This window comes from Glandiceps talaboti, chromosome 12, assembly GCF_964340395.1.
Source record: "Glandiceps talaboti chromosome 12, keGlaTala1.1, whole genome shotgun sequence".
NCBI classification, from domain to species: domain Eukaryota; kingdom Metazoa; phylum Hemichordata; class Enteropneusta; family Spengelidae; genus Glandiceps; species Glandiceps talaboti.
The window spans coordinates 8,649,635-8,667,597 of record NC_135560.1 but is presented as its reverse complement, the minus strand read 5'-3'; the positions used below and the strand labels follow the sequence as shown (position 1 = coordinate 8,667,597).

General features: G+C 35.3%; 1 protein-coding gene across 1 annotated transcript in view; it reads right to left on the bottom strand.

Annotated features, from left to right (window-relative positions):
* LOC144443697 (N-methyl-L-tryptophan oxidase-like) overlaps window positions 1-8,526 on the bottom strand; it is a 9,591-nt gene extending 1,065 nt beyond the window's left edge. The window contains exons 1-4 of the mRNA XM_078133237.1: window positions 8,392-8,526; window positions 2,597-2,738; window positions 894-1,472; window positions 336-479 (exon numbers count right to left, since the gene is read on the bottom strand). Coding sequence (XP_077989363.1) covers window positions 336-479; window positions 894-1,472; window positions 2,597-2,738; window positions 8,392-8,526 — 1,000 coding nt within the window. The remainder of the gene's footprint in view (window positions 1-335; window positions 480-893; window positions 1,473-2,596; window positions 2,739-8,391) is intronic.
* Between the last annotated feature and the right edge of the window lie 9,437 nt (window positions 8,527-17,963).

Genomic DNA, 17,963 nt, shown 5'->3' with positions numbered 1-17,963 from the left:
AGTGATAAGCTATTGAATGGATGACTTTGGTTGAATTATAGTCTCAGTAGGGAGGTGTCTCTGAAAACTAGTTTATTTAGAGTTCCATGACCTTGCAGTGTTGTTATGAAACAATGTTCATGTTGATCACAGGGTGATTAGAAACACACAACACAGGAACAGCTATCACCCACTTGTGTAATCTACCATCTTGAAAAACGATAGATTTAGTTTGTGTCTATCTCAGTAAACCAAAGGCTGGATTACCAGTGTCATACTTGCATTGACTGGGACATGTAGAGTGATAACTTTACTGTAGAGTTTTCATTTTGACCAGACATAACAACTATATTTACCTTTAACAAAATGAAATATTTTATCCAGGAGAGGCTGGTGTACAAATTTATCGCCGTCTGTCTTGTACCAGTCAGCAACTTCTGCTGCAGTGTGCAGTTCTCTCTCAAAATCATTGCCATGTCCAACTTTTAAATAGTACTTCCCTGTCAGGAGTCCAAAACATTTAATAGTTAATAACCAAAAATGATCATTCAGCTTGGTACCATTTGAAAATCATTTAATAGTTCGATAGACAAATTCTATATTATTCTCCACTGCAGAAAATATGGATTATATATGCTGGTCAATATTCTACGTCACAACAACCCATGTTTACGTCACTGGTTCTGCAGAGCTCAAAATATGAGTCTAAACATACCTTTTCTAAAACAGCACCAGGAATACCAGTAAAAAGACTAGGAAATTTTAATTTAGTTTGAATTTACTTACTTGAATACAGCCCTTAACAAAAAAGTCCACCAAAGGAATCAACTTTAGAATGGGAGCCATTTTTTTGCAACATTATTCCGGATGTGTTTATTCAAGAAAATTGAAAGAAAATTGAAAATATTAATTACCATTTGGATATTTGATTGGTGGCAGTATGTAGCCATCATACTTTGTTCCTTCATTGTGTTTCACAATGAGGCATGGCATATCCTTTAGTCGTTTTGCATCATCTGATGTGACTTCAATCAAAGCAACCGTCTGCGTTAACAATGTTACATCCAATTCTTTTCCCTTGGGAAGTAAGTTCCTAAATCCTGTAAAAGCTCCTGTTGTGAGCAAAATCCGTCCGGCCAGAATAACTTGACCTTTGGCTGTAATTGCTTTCATGCATTTAGAACCATCTGATTGGTTGGTTTCAGTCACCTGATCTACAACATCATCAATGATGTCACAGCCCTGTAGATGAGCAGCAGTTTGTTGTGCTACAATCTGTGCCCTGGGACTCACATGGCCGGCATCTTTGCTCTGCAGAACAGCTTCATCATCAGGATTAATTGACAAGAATGGGTAGATATTCTGAACTCCTTCTTTGTCCAACACGCTGGCTTCTAGTTTCATGGTTTGGGTATTTCGTTTCACATTCTCTATGTATGCATCACCCTTTGCGCTTACTGACATTTGGCCGACTTCACGAAAGAACTGGACTCCTATCCAAAAGAATTTGTACAAGGAAAGCATAATACAAAACATACAGCATTGTTTTCCGGTGAAACAAGTTTCCAACGTTAACTACATTGTATCTAAGTGATAAAATAAAAGACAAGAGTTCTACTTTGTAACTGTATTATAGCATCTATAAACTGAATGTCTTTCGTAAGGGCTCAGCCTTTAGATTTTTGCTCCTACATACATTAATTTTGGGAATGCAAAACTCTGACCTAAAGCTATCATGCATGATACGTACACCGCTATAATTGGCAAATTAATAATGTCATACTGTATGCTATCTGAAGCTTGCATGTATTTAAGATATTGCCTTTATTACCAAAAATCATTAATTATGCAAATTACAAATTAATTAATTATTACATATTACAACTATTTAGTTACATCAACAAACTTTTCAAGACACCTACATCAGTGTTCTTTGTTCTAGGTCTCTGTATCTTGCAATGGGAATCAGAACACACCACCTACCTGTTCTCTGTTCTAGGTCTCTGTATCTTGCAATGGGAATCAGAACACATCACCTACCTGTTCCCGTTCTAGGTCTCTGTATCTTGCAATGGAAATCAGAACACACCACCTATACCTGTTCTCTGTTCTACCTGTCTCTGTATCTTGCAATGGGAATCAGAACACACCACCTACCTGTTCTCTGTTCTAGGTCTCTGTATCTTGCAATGGGAATCAGAACACATCACCTACCTGTTCTCAATTCTAGGTCTCTGTATCTTGCAATGGGAATCAGAACACATCACCTATACCTATTCTCTGTTCTAGGTCTCTGTATCTTGCAATGGGAATCAGAACACATCACCTACCTGTTCTCTGTTCTAGGTCTCTGTATCTTGCAATGGGAATCAGAACACATCACCTACCTGTTCTCTGTTCTAGGTCTCTATATCTTGCAATGGGAATCAGAACACACCACCTATACCTGTTCTCTGTTCTAGGTCTCTGTATCTTGCAATGGGAATCAGAACACACCACCTACCTGTTCTCTGTTCTAGGTCTCTGTATCTTGCAATGGGAATCAGAACACATCACCTACCTGTTCTCTGTTCTAGGTCTCTATATCTTGCAATGGGAATCAGAACACATCACCTACCTGTTCTCTGTTCTAGGTCTCTGTATCTTGCAATGGATCTCTGTCCAAGTTCAGCCCAGATTGGATCAGGGTCCAGTGACCTTGTGATGCGACCTTCATCATAATGAGCTCCAAATATCCCATGATGTACACCATGACGTTCCTTCAATTTATTAAAAAAAATATTTATTTATAGTTGTAATTTTGTCAGATCTGACATGTCACTTAGTAAGCTTACTTTCTAGCTATATCATTTACTTTAACATTTTTTAGCTCTAGTTTCTACCTTCCATCGTTTTTACAACATTTAGTATTGTCAAAATTTTGACTTATCATTTAACAATATCTCTTCATATGACCACACCATGAGGTACGCGACAGGCACCTTCATAGAAAGGTTAACCCCTTGAATAGAGTGCAGTCGCCAGTGCAGCTGATGAGGATGGAGTGACATGAACTGATTGATGTATCTTATTAGTTTAGTTTAGTTTAGTTTATTTCAGTAAAACAACAAGATCGACAGTACAAATATACAAATAAAAACTGGTACATTGTACCATGAGATCACTTTATTTTGGACAAAACTAAATTAACTAGCCGCTTGAAGTATCATACAATTGGCTCACAAAATGTCAATTTGAAGGAAATCTGTCCAGCTGTTTTCGACTTTGTCTTTTGACCCCAAATCCATGCTAATTAAACCTAATTAGCATAACAGTAATATGCTAATTATGACATGGGGTCATCACACTATGTAATGTTGCATTGCTGATTAAGGAAGTACAAAATGTCATTGAAAGAATGTTTTAATTATTACTAAAAATTATTATTATTAAATTTTGATGGCATCTAATTTTAATAAAATTATTATTTTTAATCTGACTACTTTGGGTTTTTTCTTTTTTTTTCATAGGACTATACATAACAAGTGGCCTTCACCTTTCTGACCTAGCTATAATTTCTTCACATAACTCTACTCCTAATAATATCATGCGTTTACTAAATGCAGTGAGATATCTAACCCTGTCATATCTGTAGTCGACTTTGATATCAAATCATTACTACATACATGTAATATTGCAACTTTGAAATGGCCAGAGCAGACATACCACCACAAATTCTCTGCAGTATGCCCCACAGTAACTTCTGTATTTGCAATAGATTTAACCAGTATCTTATAAAGTGTTTGGGTATAAATTTCCTTTCTTTAAAGTAAAAGATTAATATGATTCACAAAGTACAAACTAATTTATTTATTAAACATAGTCATTTTAAATGCAATCTAGTCCATAAGTTCTTCCAGAAACATATGGGCAATTACCCCCACTGGTAAGTTTTCAAGTTTTCGTACATTTGTAGTTACTATTGCCCATTTCATTAGTGTTCAGTGGCTCCGTTTGATACAACCAAGCAGAAACCAATAAAAAAAACTGCACATTCTACACATTAAGATAGCATCATTGCAATTTCTGGCTACATTCTGTCTAAACGGAACTGAATAAACCATTTTGTAGTACTGCAACTAGACGCAGACATGCAGGCGCCAATTTTTTGATGTCTCAGTCTGCATTTGATGTCTGCATGCTGGCAGTTAGTTCATTTTTAGCACAACTAAACTGATGAAGTTCAGTAGTAAAGTTCAGTAGTGTTACAGGCATGGTGTAATTTGTGTGTGTGTGCGTGTGTGCATGCGTGTGTGTGTGTGTGTGTGTGTGTGTGTGTGTGTGTGCGTGCGTGCAATGGTGACGTATATTACAAAAAAAAAACATGGATAAGTGGATAAACATTCAAAAAGATGTATGCAAATATGCCTAGCAACAAGACCACACCCATTGCAACAGCCAAATAATGGAGTACATTGCAAAGATAACAACAGGGATGGTAAATTCAACCCTGATGTTTCAAATCAGTATTCTTTCTCATAGGATATCAAGGCAAGATATATAATAGGTCATCACCTGACTACATGTATGTCTAAATGTTAGGGAATAAAACGACACACCGCAAGTTCTAATTAACGGTAACACAAAAAGGAGCCCTATAGAACCCGCCTGAAAGATAGAATAAACATATAACACTTGAACATTTTATATATATGTTTGACTTGTCATATGCTTGTTAACAAAGCAGTCACACAATGTATAGTAATTTATCTTCTTTATCATTGTCATTTATCATTCACAACATTAAGAGGTATTAGCAAGTGTTTTTTTTAATTTAATTTTTCTTATTTCATAAGAAGGAAGAGGTAACCCATGACAAAACAAAGAGTACTCACAAATTACATAAGGGGACCTTTCAAACTAATAAGAAATCAACTTTTTGTTTGGATGGGATTTTGAATTAACCAGTATGCTAGTTTTTTAAGAGTGTTTATTTAGTACCGTTCACACCTTTTTATGATAACACATTGTATACTTTATAGAATAAATACTGTAGTAGTGATTTTGCTTAGGCTAAAACCTGACCCTAGTTTAAGCTGCTGACACTAAAAATTGTTTACATAGAAAAAGAAAAAATTATGACAATTTAATTCTATTTTCTTGCCAAAACGATCTTTGGTTTCTTTGTTTAAAATCATTTTCCAGAGAGAAACGATGTGATTTCAGCCTATAACAGTACAGTCTGCATGTTGTGTTTGTCTACTTCTGAATCACATAATTGTCTTCATTTACTTCTTGTACACCTCATCAACTGTTATGGAAGTATTGTGACCAACGAGTATCTTGTCTTTGGGTTGAAGTAATTAAAAAGCAAAATTTTACCATATTATATTTTCTGGGTTTTTTTTTTATTAGTGTTCCTAAACCTTAGGCAAAAATTAAAAACCTATAAATAGGGCAGGTAGGCTTGGATTTCATTTTATTTGACATTTTATTTTAGTTTCTTTGCTATTTAGTCAGTAGAAATTCAGCTAGAATTTTCAAATAGTGTCACTACTGAGTAAGCTTTTTGCAAAAAGTTTTAACTTTTCTAATTGTATCATAATTTTTTTTTTTTTTTTTTGGGGGGGGGGGGGGGGGGGGGGGTTGAGGACGTTTTATTTGTGGTATTACAAAAAAAATGACCTGCTTACTAATCTTAGCAAAAATGCCACATATAAATCATCCAGTGAAACAATTCCATAGCATGTGATAGGTGCAAAGTTGACATGTACTTTGACATTAGGCATAAAACTGCCCTTCCACCCTTGACATTTTGTTATCAGTAAAGCTACAACATGTCGATATTGGTAATTATTCACTGCCATTACATTGCACTCTTTTAGGTATGAAAAACAGTTGCCTGGTAGAGTTATAAAAACAAGTCATTGAGAATGACATAGTCCCCGCTATAATTGGGTTTTAAGGAATTATCACTACTCTGATCACGCAACAACATTTGTGAACCTAAAACAAACAGACTTAGATATGTTGTGTGTGCTTGTTGGACATGGAATATGCCTCCAACAATAAAGGATTGGTTGGGTATGGGGGATCATATCACGATGAAAATGGAGTCTGAGTTATGGCTTTGGACATGGAAAATTCACAAACAAAATGGCTGCCAGGCAGCCATATTGGATCGTATCACGACGAAAATGGATATGCACATGTATGTCATAGAACACTGTCCTAATACCAACTTTGAATGAGATCTGTTAAAGCATGTCTGAGTTATGGCTTTGGACATGAAAATTCGCAAACAAAATGGCTACCAGGCAGCCATATTGGATCGTATCACAATGAAAATGGATATGCACATGTATGTCATAGAACACTGTCCTAATACCAACTTTGAATGAGATCTGTTCAAGTATGTCTGAGTTATGGCTTTGGACATGAAAATTCACAAACAAAATGGCTGCTAGGCGGCCATATTGGATCGTATCATGACAACAATGAATATGCACATGTATGTCATAGAACACTGTCCTAATACCAACTTTGAATGAGATCTGTTAAAGCATGTCTGAGTTATGGCTTTAGACAGGGAAAATTTGCAAAACAAAATGGTTGCTAGGCGGCCATATTGGATCGTATCATAAAACAAATTGACGTGCATATGTATGCCATAGCATGTTACCCCTGTACCAAGTTTGAAAAAAATCGGTCCAGGCATCTCCAAGAAACGGCTGCGGACGGACGGACGGAAGGACAGATGGAACCCAATCCATAAGTCCCCGTTCCGGACTTCGTCCGCGGGGACTAACAAGCAACCTAGTGGTTGAAATACTAGTAGTTCCACTGTTTTTGTTTGTTTTTGTTGTATAAAGGGTACAGAAGATGGACAAGGGAAACCTCAAATGTTGTATTTAGTTGAGCATTTTCTAGAAACATTTCAACTATGCTACAATTAAGAATAAACATAGTAGTTTGTCATATCACCTAAACCTGGTCAAAAACATCCATACAAAACAGATAGCCTATCATACTTTGCTTTATGACTTCAAAAGAAAATTTCGTCATTCTACAAGTATTGAAAAATGGTTCACTACTATTCTTGTCTTCCTTTATGGTAGAATAAATTTTTTTTGCAGGCAATGGGGTGAACCTGATGCCAAATTACCAAAAAAACAAAACAAAGCAAAACAACTGCACCAATGGCATTGTAGCACAATTTTAAAATAATGTTTATTCACATGCCAAGCCATCCTTGTCACCCATGCAATATGCACAACATTTTAGTATCACTATGTACACTTTCTTCGCTGCAGGCTGACTGTGTTCTGATTAGTCAAGAAATATGTCACTAATAAAAAATGTTTGCCTACTTGCCAAACTACCCCTGTTGTTATCTTGGCCACATACACCATCATTTGGTTGTTGCTATTGGTGTGGTCTTGTTGCTAGGCAAGAATGGGATCATTTTTTAATGTTTATTCATTTGCCTATTCATTCCTGTATTTATCTTTGCAACATACACCATCATTTGACTGTTGCTATGGGTGTAGTCTTGTTGCCACCCAACAATGTTATCATCTTTGCAATATGCACAACCATTTGACTGTTGCTATGGGCATGGTTTTGTTTCAACCACAAATACCCCTAAAATTTGCTAATAATAGCAAATGGTTCTTATCAACTTGACATTAACAAACCTGAAAAGCCTCACCCCAAGAGACATGCACACCAAATATCAAAGCATTCCAATGGCTGGTTTCAGAGAAGAAGATGAAAATAGAGAAAGTTCACAGACAATGGATGACAGACAACGATGGAGAATTAAACCCTGACAGTGACTATAAAACAAGTTTATAAGTCCAGAACACTCTGCTAATACAACATGTAAGTCTAAGATAACACTAATGTGACGAGATTCAAACACGACCCTTTTAACAAAATATAGATTTAAATGGGCCGTCTATGTTTTGATTTAATGTGTACTTGTGACAGCCAAATGTGTACACTTGTCAGTGACATTATCTAGATTTATAATCTTACCCCACATGTGATTCAATACTGTGCAGAACATCAATATATCATAGACCAGTGGGTGGAGGGTCTATGACTATATCTAACAAACCAGTTTCAGGCAATACAATCTGATTAAAATCCGATGTAGGTGTCGGCTAATCATTCATTGCTATTTTACCTTCGTTATTTTGCTTGAATTGACCTTCATAGTACAAAATGTACATGTTTACATTTTTAGCCTCCTGGCGATCAGGCTAAGAACGTAAACATGTACTACGAAGGTCAATTCAAGCAAAATAACGAAGGTAAAATAGCAATGAATGATTAGCCGACATTTACATCGGATTTTAATCAGATTGCAGGCAATACAGCTTTAAGGTACAAAAATGATATGTGATATATCATTTATCTCTCACATACCTTTGGTTCTTTTGGTCCAATAAGGCAGACTTTTAAACTTGGTGATATAAGTGTTACATGACGAGCTGCTGCAGATCCAATCATTCCAGCACCAACAATACAGATATCATAATAGTTTATATTATGGCCTTCCATCTTCCTGATGTGGTCACTTCCCATCAACAGTGTAAATCAAAACACTGGAAACAATGTAGCAGTTAATAATAACTCATTTACAAATTAGGCCAGAAAAAAAAAAAAAGCTGTTGAACGGGCAACATAACCCAACACATTGGGTAGGTAGGTCGATTTTTTTTTTTTTTTTTTTTTTTTTTTACAAAGGATGTAAAAACAAACCACATGTAATGATGGCAAAACATTTGAAGTTGAGTTTACATTGTACTTATTCATTCATTTTGATTTTATCTCTTGCAATTTGTCTGTATGGCAATTGATTTCCATCAGCTCTAGTTAGGAAATGTGCACAATTTACGGTTAAACAAATTTTGTAGCTCCTCTCAAAATATGTTAAGACCTGCTAAATGAAACTCCAGAATTATTTTAGCCACTCCTTCTGTCACCTACACTATAGAGGAGATATAAAATTATATATGGTAGCACAGGTACAATGATGCATTAAAAATAAGTGATAATCAACTACAATAACAGTCCAAATGATATTACTTGACAAAGGATGTGCATTTCACATGGATACTTGTAAGGAGATGTCTAATAATTAGCTCTGACCTATGAAGGGAACTTAGTCAGCCACCTTCCATCTTGTTTTGGGAGAAAGACAATTATTACTGTGATTGCTACTGATTGGAAGGATACATCCTCAAAAATGCAAACGTTTTTGAAAATAAGACAATATAGGAGGCCATTTAGAGGCATAAAATATCAAACAAAAAACATAATTTAAAGTCTTACAAAGCTTGAATGTGGTTTTAAAACACCAGAATTGAGAGACAATTATGACATGCAGTACATTTTATCTGGCTATGAAGTGTATTTTGTTGTGGCAAAGCTGAAAGATATTTTGCAGATGTGGTAAATTACTTCTCCTGAACTTTAATTTGATTCCAAAAAAATCATGAATAAAGAAAGAGTAAAACATTTGAAGACTTTCAGACTATCAGACTTTTGATGGCCCAATGACTGCCCTTCCCATGGTCATAAAGTTTTGCTCATTTCGTTTAGTGAATATTGGATATGCAACAGTTTAATTTTATCTCAATTCATGCTTGTATGCATCATCAGAGCCAAGTAAACCACTGACAGTACATAATTTGGAATTGACTCAAATGTATATTGTTACATGTACTATTCAGAAAGTATAAAGAAATTCCCTTAATTTTGAAACAAAGTGTGCATTTCACTGACATGCAAAGCCAGCATGAGGATATTTTGCCCATCACCAAAAAAAAAATAAAAAAATTGAAATGCCAAAAATATGCGTTGAACAGCTTTTTTTTTTTCTGGCCTTACACAAAATTTTGAAAAAGATCCGTTTGAGCCAATCATGCCTACTATATAAGTAAGATAGACAACTCGTTCGGTAGGGTTATGTGCCAAAAACTCGGGAGCTACGCCCCCTCGTTTACATAACCCTCCCGCAAAACGTTTACTATTTAGTCATAAATAAATTATTGTTTGGTTCCGGTTACCCGACCCCACCTAGCTTTTCATTGCTGACTCTAAACTTTGATAATACGTATTCGAGAAAAAAAAAATAAAATTAGGCAGGTCAGACGCACTGAAAAATTTTCTGCCACTGTGTGTTCACAGCATAAATTTGACAAGACAATATCTCTGCTTTGAAAAGTCGGATTTTTATGAATAAAACATCTTTTTGGTCACATTTAAAAGGTCAATATTTCTGTTAAAATAATTTTTAGTAAATTTTGGAAGCAATCCGAAAAAAAACCCCCTTAAAAATGACATTCAACTGCGCACGGCGGTAAAAATCGGCTGTTTTCACTTACTTCCTGACTTCATTTTCAAAGTGCAGGGGACTGTGTCACCTGACCTACACACATGACCCCTTATTTGAAAGGTCATGACATTGTGCGATGTATCACAGCCTCGTTCTGGTGATTCTCCGCCGTTCATTGCCGTTTGAAATCAAAGTTCAAGTTTACAGTCAATTTGCTACCAGAAGCCCGAGGAATTTCAGGTAAACGATACTTTCATGTTAAAATTTGGTGTTTTTTCTATCAAATCATGTATTTTTAGTGATTTTTAATGAGCGAGTCCTCTGCACTAACGATTTTAGTTTTACTAGTGTTCGGAACGACACGCAAGTGGAGTTTGAGTGTGAATAGGACGCCATTGTTCATGTACCAGGTCGCAGTGACCACAGGTACTCGAATCAATGTGTATGATTTAAAAAAAAAAATATGTATGTAAATAAGACTTATTTATGATTCAAAGTTACTGAACAAGTGTTTATGACTGGATGATAGTATTATACTACCGTACCAGGTCCAAAGATGCCACACTTACACAGTATTTCCTCTTGCTTTTTTTCAGAGAAAAACTGAACTGAAACGTTCATCGATCATTAGTGGTTGTCATGGTGAAGACATCACTGTCTAGTTTGTCTTTTGTAACAGGATCATATCAGAAATATGCATTTTTGGATCAAAAATGTTGTTGTTGTTTTTTTGGTGCAGGGACAATTTAAAATTCAAAGATAACTTGACTAATTATAATAAATAAAGTTTATTTTATTCTCTTTCATATTTTACGTGACATTTGCATAATTTGGCCCACCTCATTTGCATATTTGTGGAATCTCATATTTGTAGCCCTATTACAATTCTTTTGAATGGTCACATTGGATTCAACACCCATTGAAACATACAAATCCCAAATTTCATGTTGATAGCATGAATAGAAAGAGCTCTATAGTTTTTTTTTCAGGAAAACAGTTTTCTGCCGCAACTGATTTTTAGACAAAGTTGTGATTTCAGTGTACGTTTATTCACATATATGATATATACGTGCAATAATGTCACTTTGCCTAAGTTTACAAATACTTTTTCTGTATGTAAAACAAATTAAATGCTCTTAAGATGTCATTTTCTTGTTGAAATTGTGGTTTAAAAATGAAGGAAACTCAAATTTTCAAAATTTCAAAATGGTGGCAGAAAAAATTCGGAAAATTTAATACTTTAAATATCTGTATCTTCAACAGTTCTTGTCCGATTTTAGTCATTCAAGTATCATTCTTACCTCCCGTAAGGGTACAGGAGGTATTAAAAGGGGAATGCCTGTCTGTGTGTCTGTCTGTCCGTCCGTCTGTGTGTCTGTGAAACCATTTTCTAAAAATTGGCTGGCTCAATTGTAATGAAATTTGGGCTATATAATCTTTTATAGGGTAATAGCTAGACCTGATTAGGTTTTGAGCCAGATCTGTTAATGTTTAATTAGAGAAATTTGCATATTAATGAAATCAACTAATTATGCAATATCTTAAGACTGCATACTTCAATTTCAATATAATTTAGTATATTCGTTAAACATAACAACATACATTTGTCCTATAAAATTCGTTGATGTATCTTACAGCGTTAATGAATATTTTGCATAATTAATTATTTTTGGTTATTAGGCTATATCTTAAAGTGGCCATATGGATGAGAATTTGGTATTTATTCTGGATTTTTGTTTGATAAAACAGCTTCACTATGTTTTTCTACTTGAAAAAATAATGTGAAATAACATATACCAAGTCCATGTTCACATCTCAATAAACGGCAAAACATTAAACAATGTGTAAAATGTTTGTTATTGTACGTACAATAACAAACTTTTTACACTTTTTGCATCATTTTGCAATGCATAGAATTTAGGCGGTAATAAAGAGAAGGGGACTCCGAACATCATCAATATTAAATAAGTGTATGACATTGCGTTTACCATATAAACACAGGGTTGTTAATTCAAGTTTGTTAATAAGTGGAAGCATTTTCCAAAGCTGGTTCAAACTTGATTATTTTGTTAAATTGGTATAATAAATTGGTTTAAACATAGACACTACTGTCTATGGTTTAAAGGCCGGTTTGTCAATGTTATTGACCCTGGTACTAGGGTAGGTTAGCAGGGACACATTGGCGATACGTCCCCTGGCAGGGAAGACATTGGCGATACGTCCCCCTGGTCGAAACCTAGTTGACCCTTCTTTTAAGACGTTTCGGACCGGCTGTTGGGGTCCTTCATCAGTCACAGTTATGTCTAACAAGACAGCGTTCTCGACGCATTTATTTGGCTTAAAATTTAATATTGTTCATCAAGCAGCAGAGATGCTAGTATTTCAATCACATTATGATCAGCAAGGCTTTTTTTTCAGCCTTGCTTTTAGAGGCAGAGGACTTCAGTTTAGTTGTGACAAGTATGTCTTTAAGATTTTTGTTTCGTTCTTTTCTGTGCTATGATTGGTTTGGTTGGGTAGAGTTGGTTCAAGGTTATATTATTTTCTAGCAGTTCCCAATGTTTTGTTAATGCGCCTTTTAGTTTAGACGCTCTGATGTTGGGACTATATATATTATGTTGTTTTGAAGTCTAGAGGAATCTCTTGAATTGGTGTCCGATTTTGGAGATATTAAAGTCTCCCTATTCTCATAACGGACCTAACGAGCGAATCACTTCTGATTTGTTGTATCCTCTTTGTGTCAATTTGTTTATGAAGAATTTCAATTTGTTTTGGAAATCTTCTTCGTTACTGCACGTTCATACTCAAGACCGAATTTAGGTGACATGATTGTCTGTGGAGGTACTGAAAACACAGGGAGCTCAGGCTCAGTTAGTTTTGTTTACAAATATAAACAAACAAGTAAACAAACAAACAAAACACAAACAAGTAAAAATAAACAAATAAACAAACAAACAAATAAACAGACAAAAACAAACAAACAAACAAACACAAACTAACCGACACATGAGTAGATACATACATGGGTTATTTCCAGATGTGACCATGTGGGGGGGGGGGGGGGGTGTGCTTGTTCTTTGGTTTGTTGTCGTTTACTCATGTATGTATCTACTCATGTGTCGGTTAAGTAGTTTGTTTGTGTTTGTTTGTTTGTCTGTTTATTTGTTTGTTTTTACTTGTTTGTTTGTTTATATTTGTAAACAAAACTAACTGAGCCTGAGCTCCCTGTGCTGAAAAGTGTCAGTCAGTTTGGTGTAGTCTGGATGACCAGAATGTGGTTTCTATAACCACACATTGTACAAATCGTAACGATCGATACTGTATAGGAGCTAGACTAGTTTGGTGTGAGTCTTGATATCCAACCTTTTTTGTTTGTTTGAACCTATGACCTTTGTAAATCACCAAATCAAGGCATACCACTTCCGTTTCTGAGCTGACCAACGAAAATGTTAATGTTGGGTGCATTTCATTTATGTTTTCACTTAAAATATTGAGTTCAATTTTAGTGCCACGGAATAGCATTAATATGACATCTCTGAAACGTGTCCAAAGTGATATTTTATCCACGTATGTTTCAATAATGCGACACTCAAGTTTGTGGAATGCGATGTCAGCTATCTCTGGAGAAGCTGGTGAGCCCATACTACAACCACATGTTTGTTTGTAGACATCTACATACAGAGGCTACTAGAGGAAAACCACCATTTGTATTTTCTCTTGGATTTATTTATAATTTAGGCTGCTTTCACAAAAACTTGTTAGGGGGGGGGGGGGTGGTCGGGAGATTTTTTGTAAAAACCCCATTTTTTTTCAAGTACCCCCCTGCCATTTTTCAAAATTTTTCAAGTACCCCCCCCCCCCTGCCAAAGCCCCAAATATTTCAAGTACCCCCCCTACCCGAATAAATTTTCAAGTACCCCCACCCGAATAAATTTTTTTTGGAATACTCTTCCTGTGCGTTAACATTCCATACCAAGTACAAAACTGTACATAATACACTTAATACCAACTTTGTCCAGTATATATATATAATCAATTTGTATATTGTGTGTATATATATATACACAAACACCAGTTAAAACAAAATGTTATGTTAACCAGTGCATTGCCTTTCCAAAAAACAACATATACTTGTAAATGAATTACACTTTGAATAACTCTTGTAAAATGATCAGCAGACCAACTGAGTCTTTGTTTTCTGTTCAATATTGTATTAGTACATTATACTAGTAGTGTTACAGTTTAATGTCATTTTAGTTGTATTTGCAAATATTGTGATGCACATGTTATCTAAAGAGAGTTTTATACTGTATTGTTCCAGTTCAGTTTCCTAAATATGTGCTAAAAGAAATCAAATTGGTCTAAATAACACTGAAAAAACTCTTAATAAAATGCATTGCCATGTATCCCGTTCTTGTTTGATGTAAATTAGTTCAATATAATGTCAAAAGAAAATAAATGTATGACTCAAAAATGCCAGCCACATTTCATCTAACAGAATAGGAATCGAGTGATATATATTAGTGGTAATGATAATTAAGATGGCCCTATTATCATAGTAATTGTATATCTTAAAGAACCTGGTAATACACTTACCTTGTAAGAGCCTCAGATTATTGGACTGGTTTTGACGTTAGATTACAAAGGTGAATGCAGGATTTTAAACAAAGTCTCAGAATGTGTTTATTTAAATTTTTGATTTCCAAGTGGTAGCTCTCCTTCCAGATCGTGTGATATAAACATGGCATTGTCATCATCATCATCAGACCCAATTTCTCCTTCAACTTCATCAGAGTTGGAACTAGCTGTATCATCATTCTCACTATCACTGTCATCAGATGACAAATCACTCTCATTTTCTTTAGATTGATAATAGTGGCATCTTACAGCCTCAACTTTGTCTATTTTGTGCATTCCTTCCACAGCTGGAATTTCATAGTTGGAAAGGTACTTATCAAGTTCTTTCACTTTCAATTTGGAAATGTCACCGTTTCTGACAAGCGCATCCCAGTCATATTCATCAAATTTTTTTTTCAGCACGTTGCTCCAAGCTTTCTTTCATTCTTTTTCTTTCCCTCATAGAGGCAAGTGTTCTCTGTTGTTCTAAATGAAGGATTGCTCCCTTTAATATCTCTTTCTTGACACACAGTTTCTTGCTCAATTCGTCAAGTTTCTCAACATTTTTACTTGACACTAACCCTTTACTATACAGGTGTTTTAGTTGTGCAAAAATACCTTGGACAGAAGTTTTTGATACTTGTCAAGTGTGTTTTAGTGCAGGTGCATCTTTTACATTTTGATGGCAAGCTGAGATGAACCTTTTCCAACTCTTTTTTTTCAACTTCCAAGAGCTGCAAATGTAAAATGTTGTCTGTCATATTTGTCTGTCATTTAATACTAGTAAGAATTTACATGAAAAAGTTACATATCATTGTGAAAACCACAAACCAAAACACAGTCATGTCACAAAGAATATTTTCAGTACATTGTAAAGGTAATTTCACACATTAAATGAACCAAATTTCAGTAGATAGTAGTGTACATGAAAGACACTGGTATTTTCAGACAAAAAACAGTCTGTACCACTCAATTCGCCCATTTCAATTCATCATTACATTAACAGTTTATTAAAAGAAAATTAAAATTTGACTGTTTTTGTTTTTCATTTTACTAACTTGTGAGCAACTGTTGTTTGTAGCTGCTGTTGTTGTTGTTGTTGTTGTTGTTGTTGTTGTTGTTGTTGAAAAAGGAAGACCAACATTTTAAAAGCTTATTTTCCCATGTTTGAAAAGTCATGATGTCAATTTATTTTCAGGTACCCCCCTACAACCCATAACATTTTTTCAGGTACCCCCCACACACTATCCATTTATTTTCAAGTCCCCACCCCTATAATCCCCCCCCCCCCCAACAAGTTTTTGTGAAAGCAGCCTCAAGGTGTTTAAGGTGTGTTTCATGTTTTTGTCTTGAAAATTTTCTTCTATTTATATCGGGAGATTATTCTCAAGACTTTTTTTGTTCAAACTATAGTTTAGTGGTTTGGTAGTTCTCTTTTTGGAGGATGTGGTTAACGTTAGTAATAACGGGAAGGGGATTCCTAACACTATCAATATTAAATAAGTGTATGACATTGCATTCACCATATAACCCACTGTGGGTTGTTAGATCAAGTTTGATAATAAGTGGAAGCATTTTCCAAGGTTGGTTCAAACTTGATTATTGAACTGCTACTTATTGCTACTTACACAGAACAAGTTAGTTGTGAACCAGTGACATGTAGGTATAGTTATGCACCGCACTTTTACAAAATTGGTAACCGAGAAACAAAAATTTTGCATTGCTTCTGCATATGGAAAAAACGATTTGATGCAGGACTGACAATAGAAAAAAAACTGCTGTCACAGTGATGGGAAAAAACAATTTGCTGCCATATCTACTTCCTCCTGCCCCCCCCCCCCCCCCCCGAAATCAAATGGTTCTCCCCTAACGTTATTTCCATCCACACTAACACAATATATTGCATCAATTTCATTTAGTAATTTGTCTTATATGTTATGTGCTGTTGCTTTAGACAAAGGATTTATACCCAGAATGTTGAGGATTTTCGATCTCTAATCTATTTTCTCTGCAAAGGTTTTGTGTCTTTTGTAGTGTTTTTTAACATCTTGGATTGTCTTATAAGTATAAGGGCCACCGTTTTTATTTTTCATATTTCTCATTGTATTAAAATTTTAAAATGATATTTCAGAAGGAAAAGTAAGGGTATCCATGTACATAATTGTAACCATACATTTACAAAAATGTAAGCATTGATAATGTTGATTAGAAATATCAATTGAAGTCAGAAGGATACTGTGAATCATTTGATTTTCTAAAAATATGAAAACGATAATTTTTACCTGTATACAGACTTGTGTTGCCATCTTACTTTCAGTGAGGTTGCGCGTTTTCAGATTCAGTCATAGAGGGCGCTATTTATATCTTGGGTCGGATACCACGATTAAACATAGGGGTTTGGGTGACAAGAAACCTGACAAGATACAATAAGGAGGTGTACACAAGTGTTGGTAGATTCATCATTCCAAATTAAGACAATATGTTTTGACACATAATAATATGCCAGATGTGCACTGAATGCCTTCCATGAGGGCTTCAATTAGTGGGTGACACTAAAACGAATGACAACCCGAATGACAGAAAACAAATGACAGCATTTACAGTGTGTAAACAGTGGAATAACATCCTTTTCTGCATGCAGTAAGTTGAATGACACCCATTGCACTGTAAAACAAGTGGAATGGCAGCCACCACTCTATAAAATAAGTGGAATGACAGCATTTCCAATGCTTTGTAACTGGAATGACAGCATATACAGTGGGTAAACACTGGAATGACACACCTCTCTACATTCAGTTAGTTGAATGACACCCTCTGCACTGTAAAACCAGTGGAATGACAGAGCCACTCTATTAAATAAGTGGAATGACAGCATTTTCAATGCTTTGAAACAGGAATGACAGCATTTCCAGTATGTAAACAGTGGAATGACACCCTTTTCTACATTCAGTTAGTTGAATGACACCCTCTGCACTGTAAAACCAGTGGAATGACAGCCACCACTCTATAAGATAAGTGGAATGACAGCATTTTCAATCTT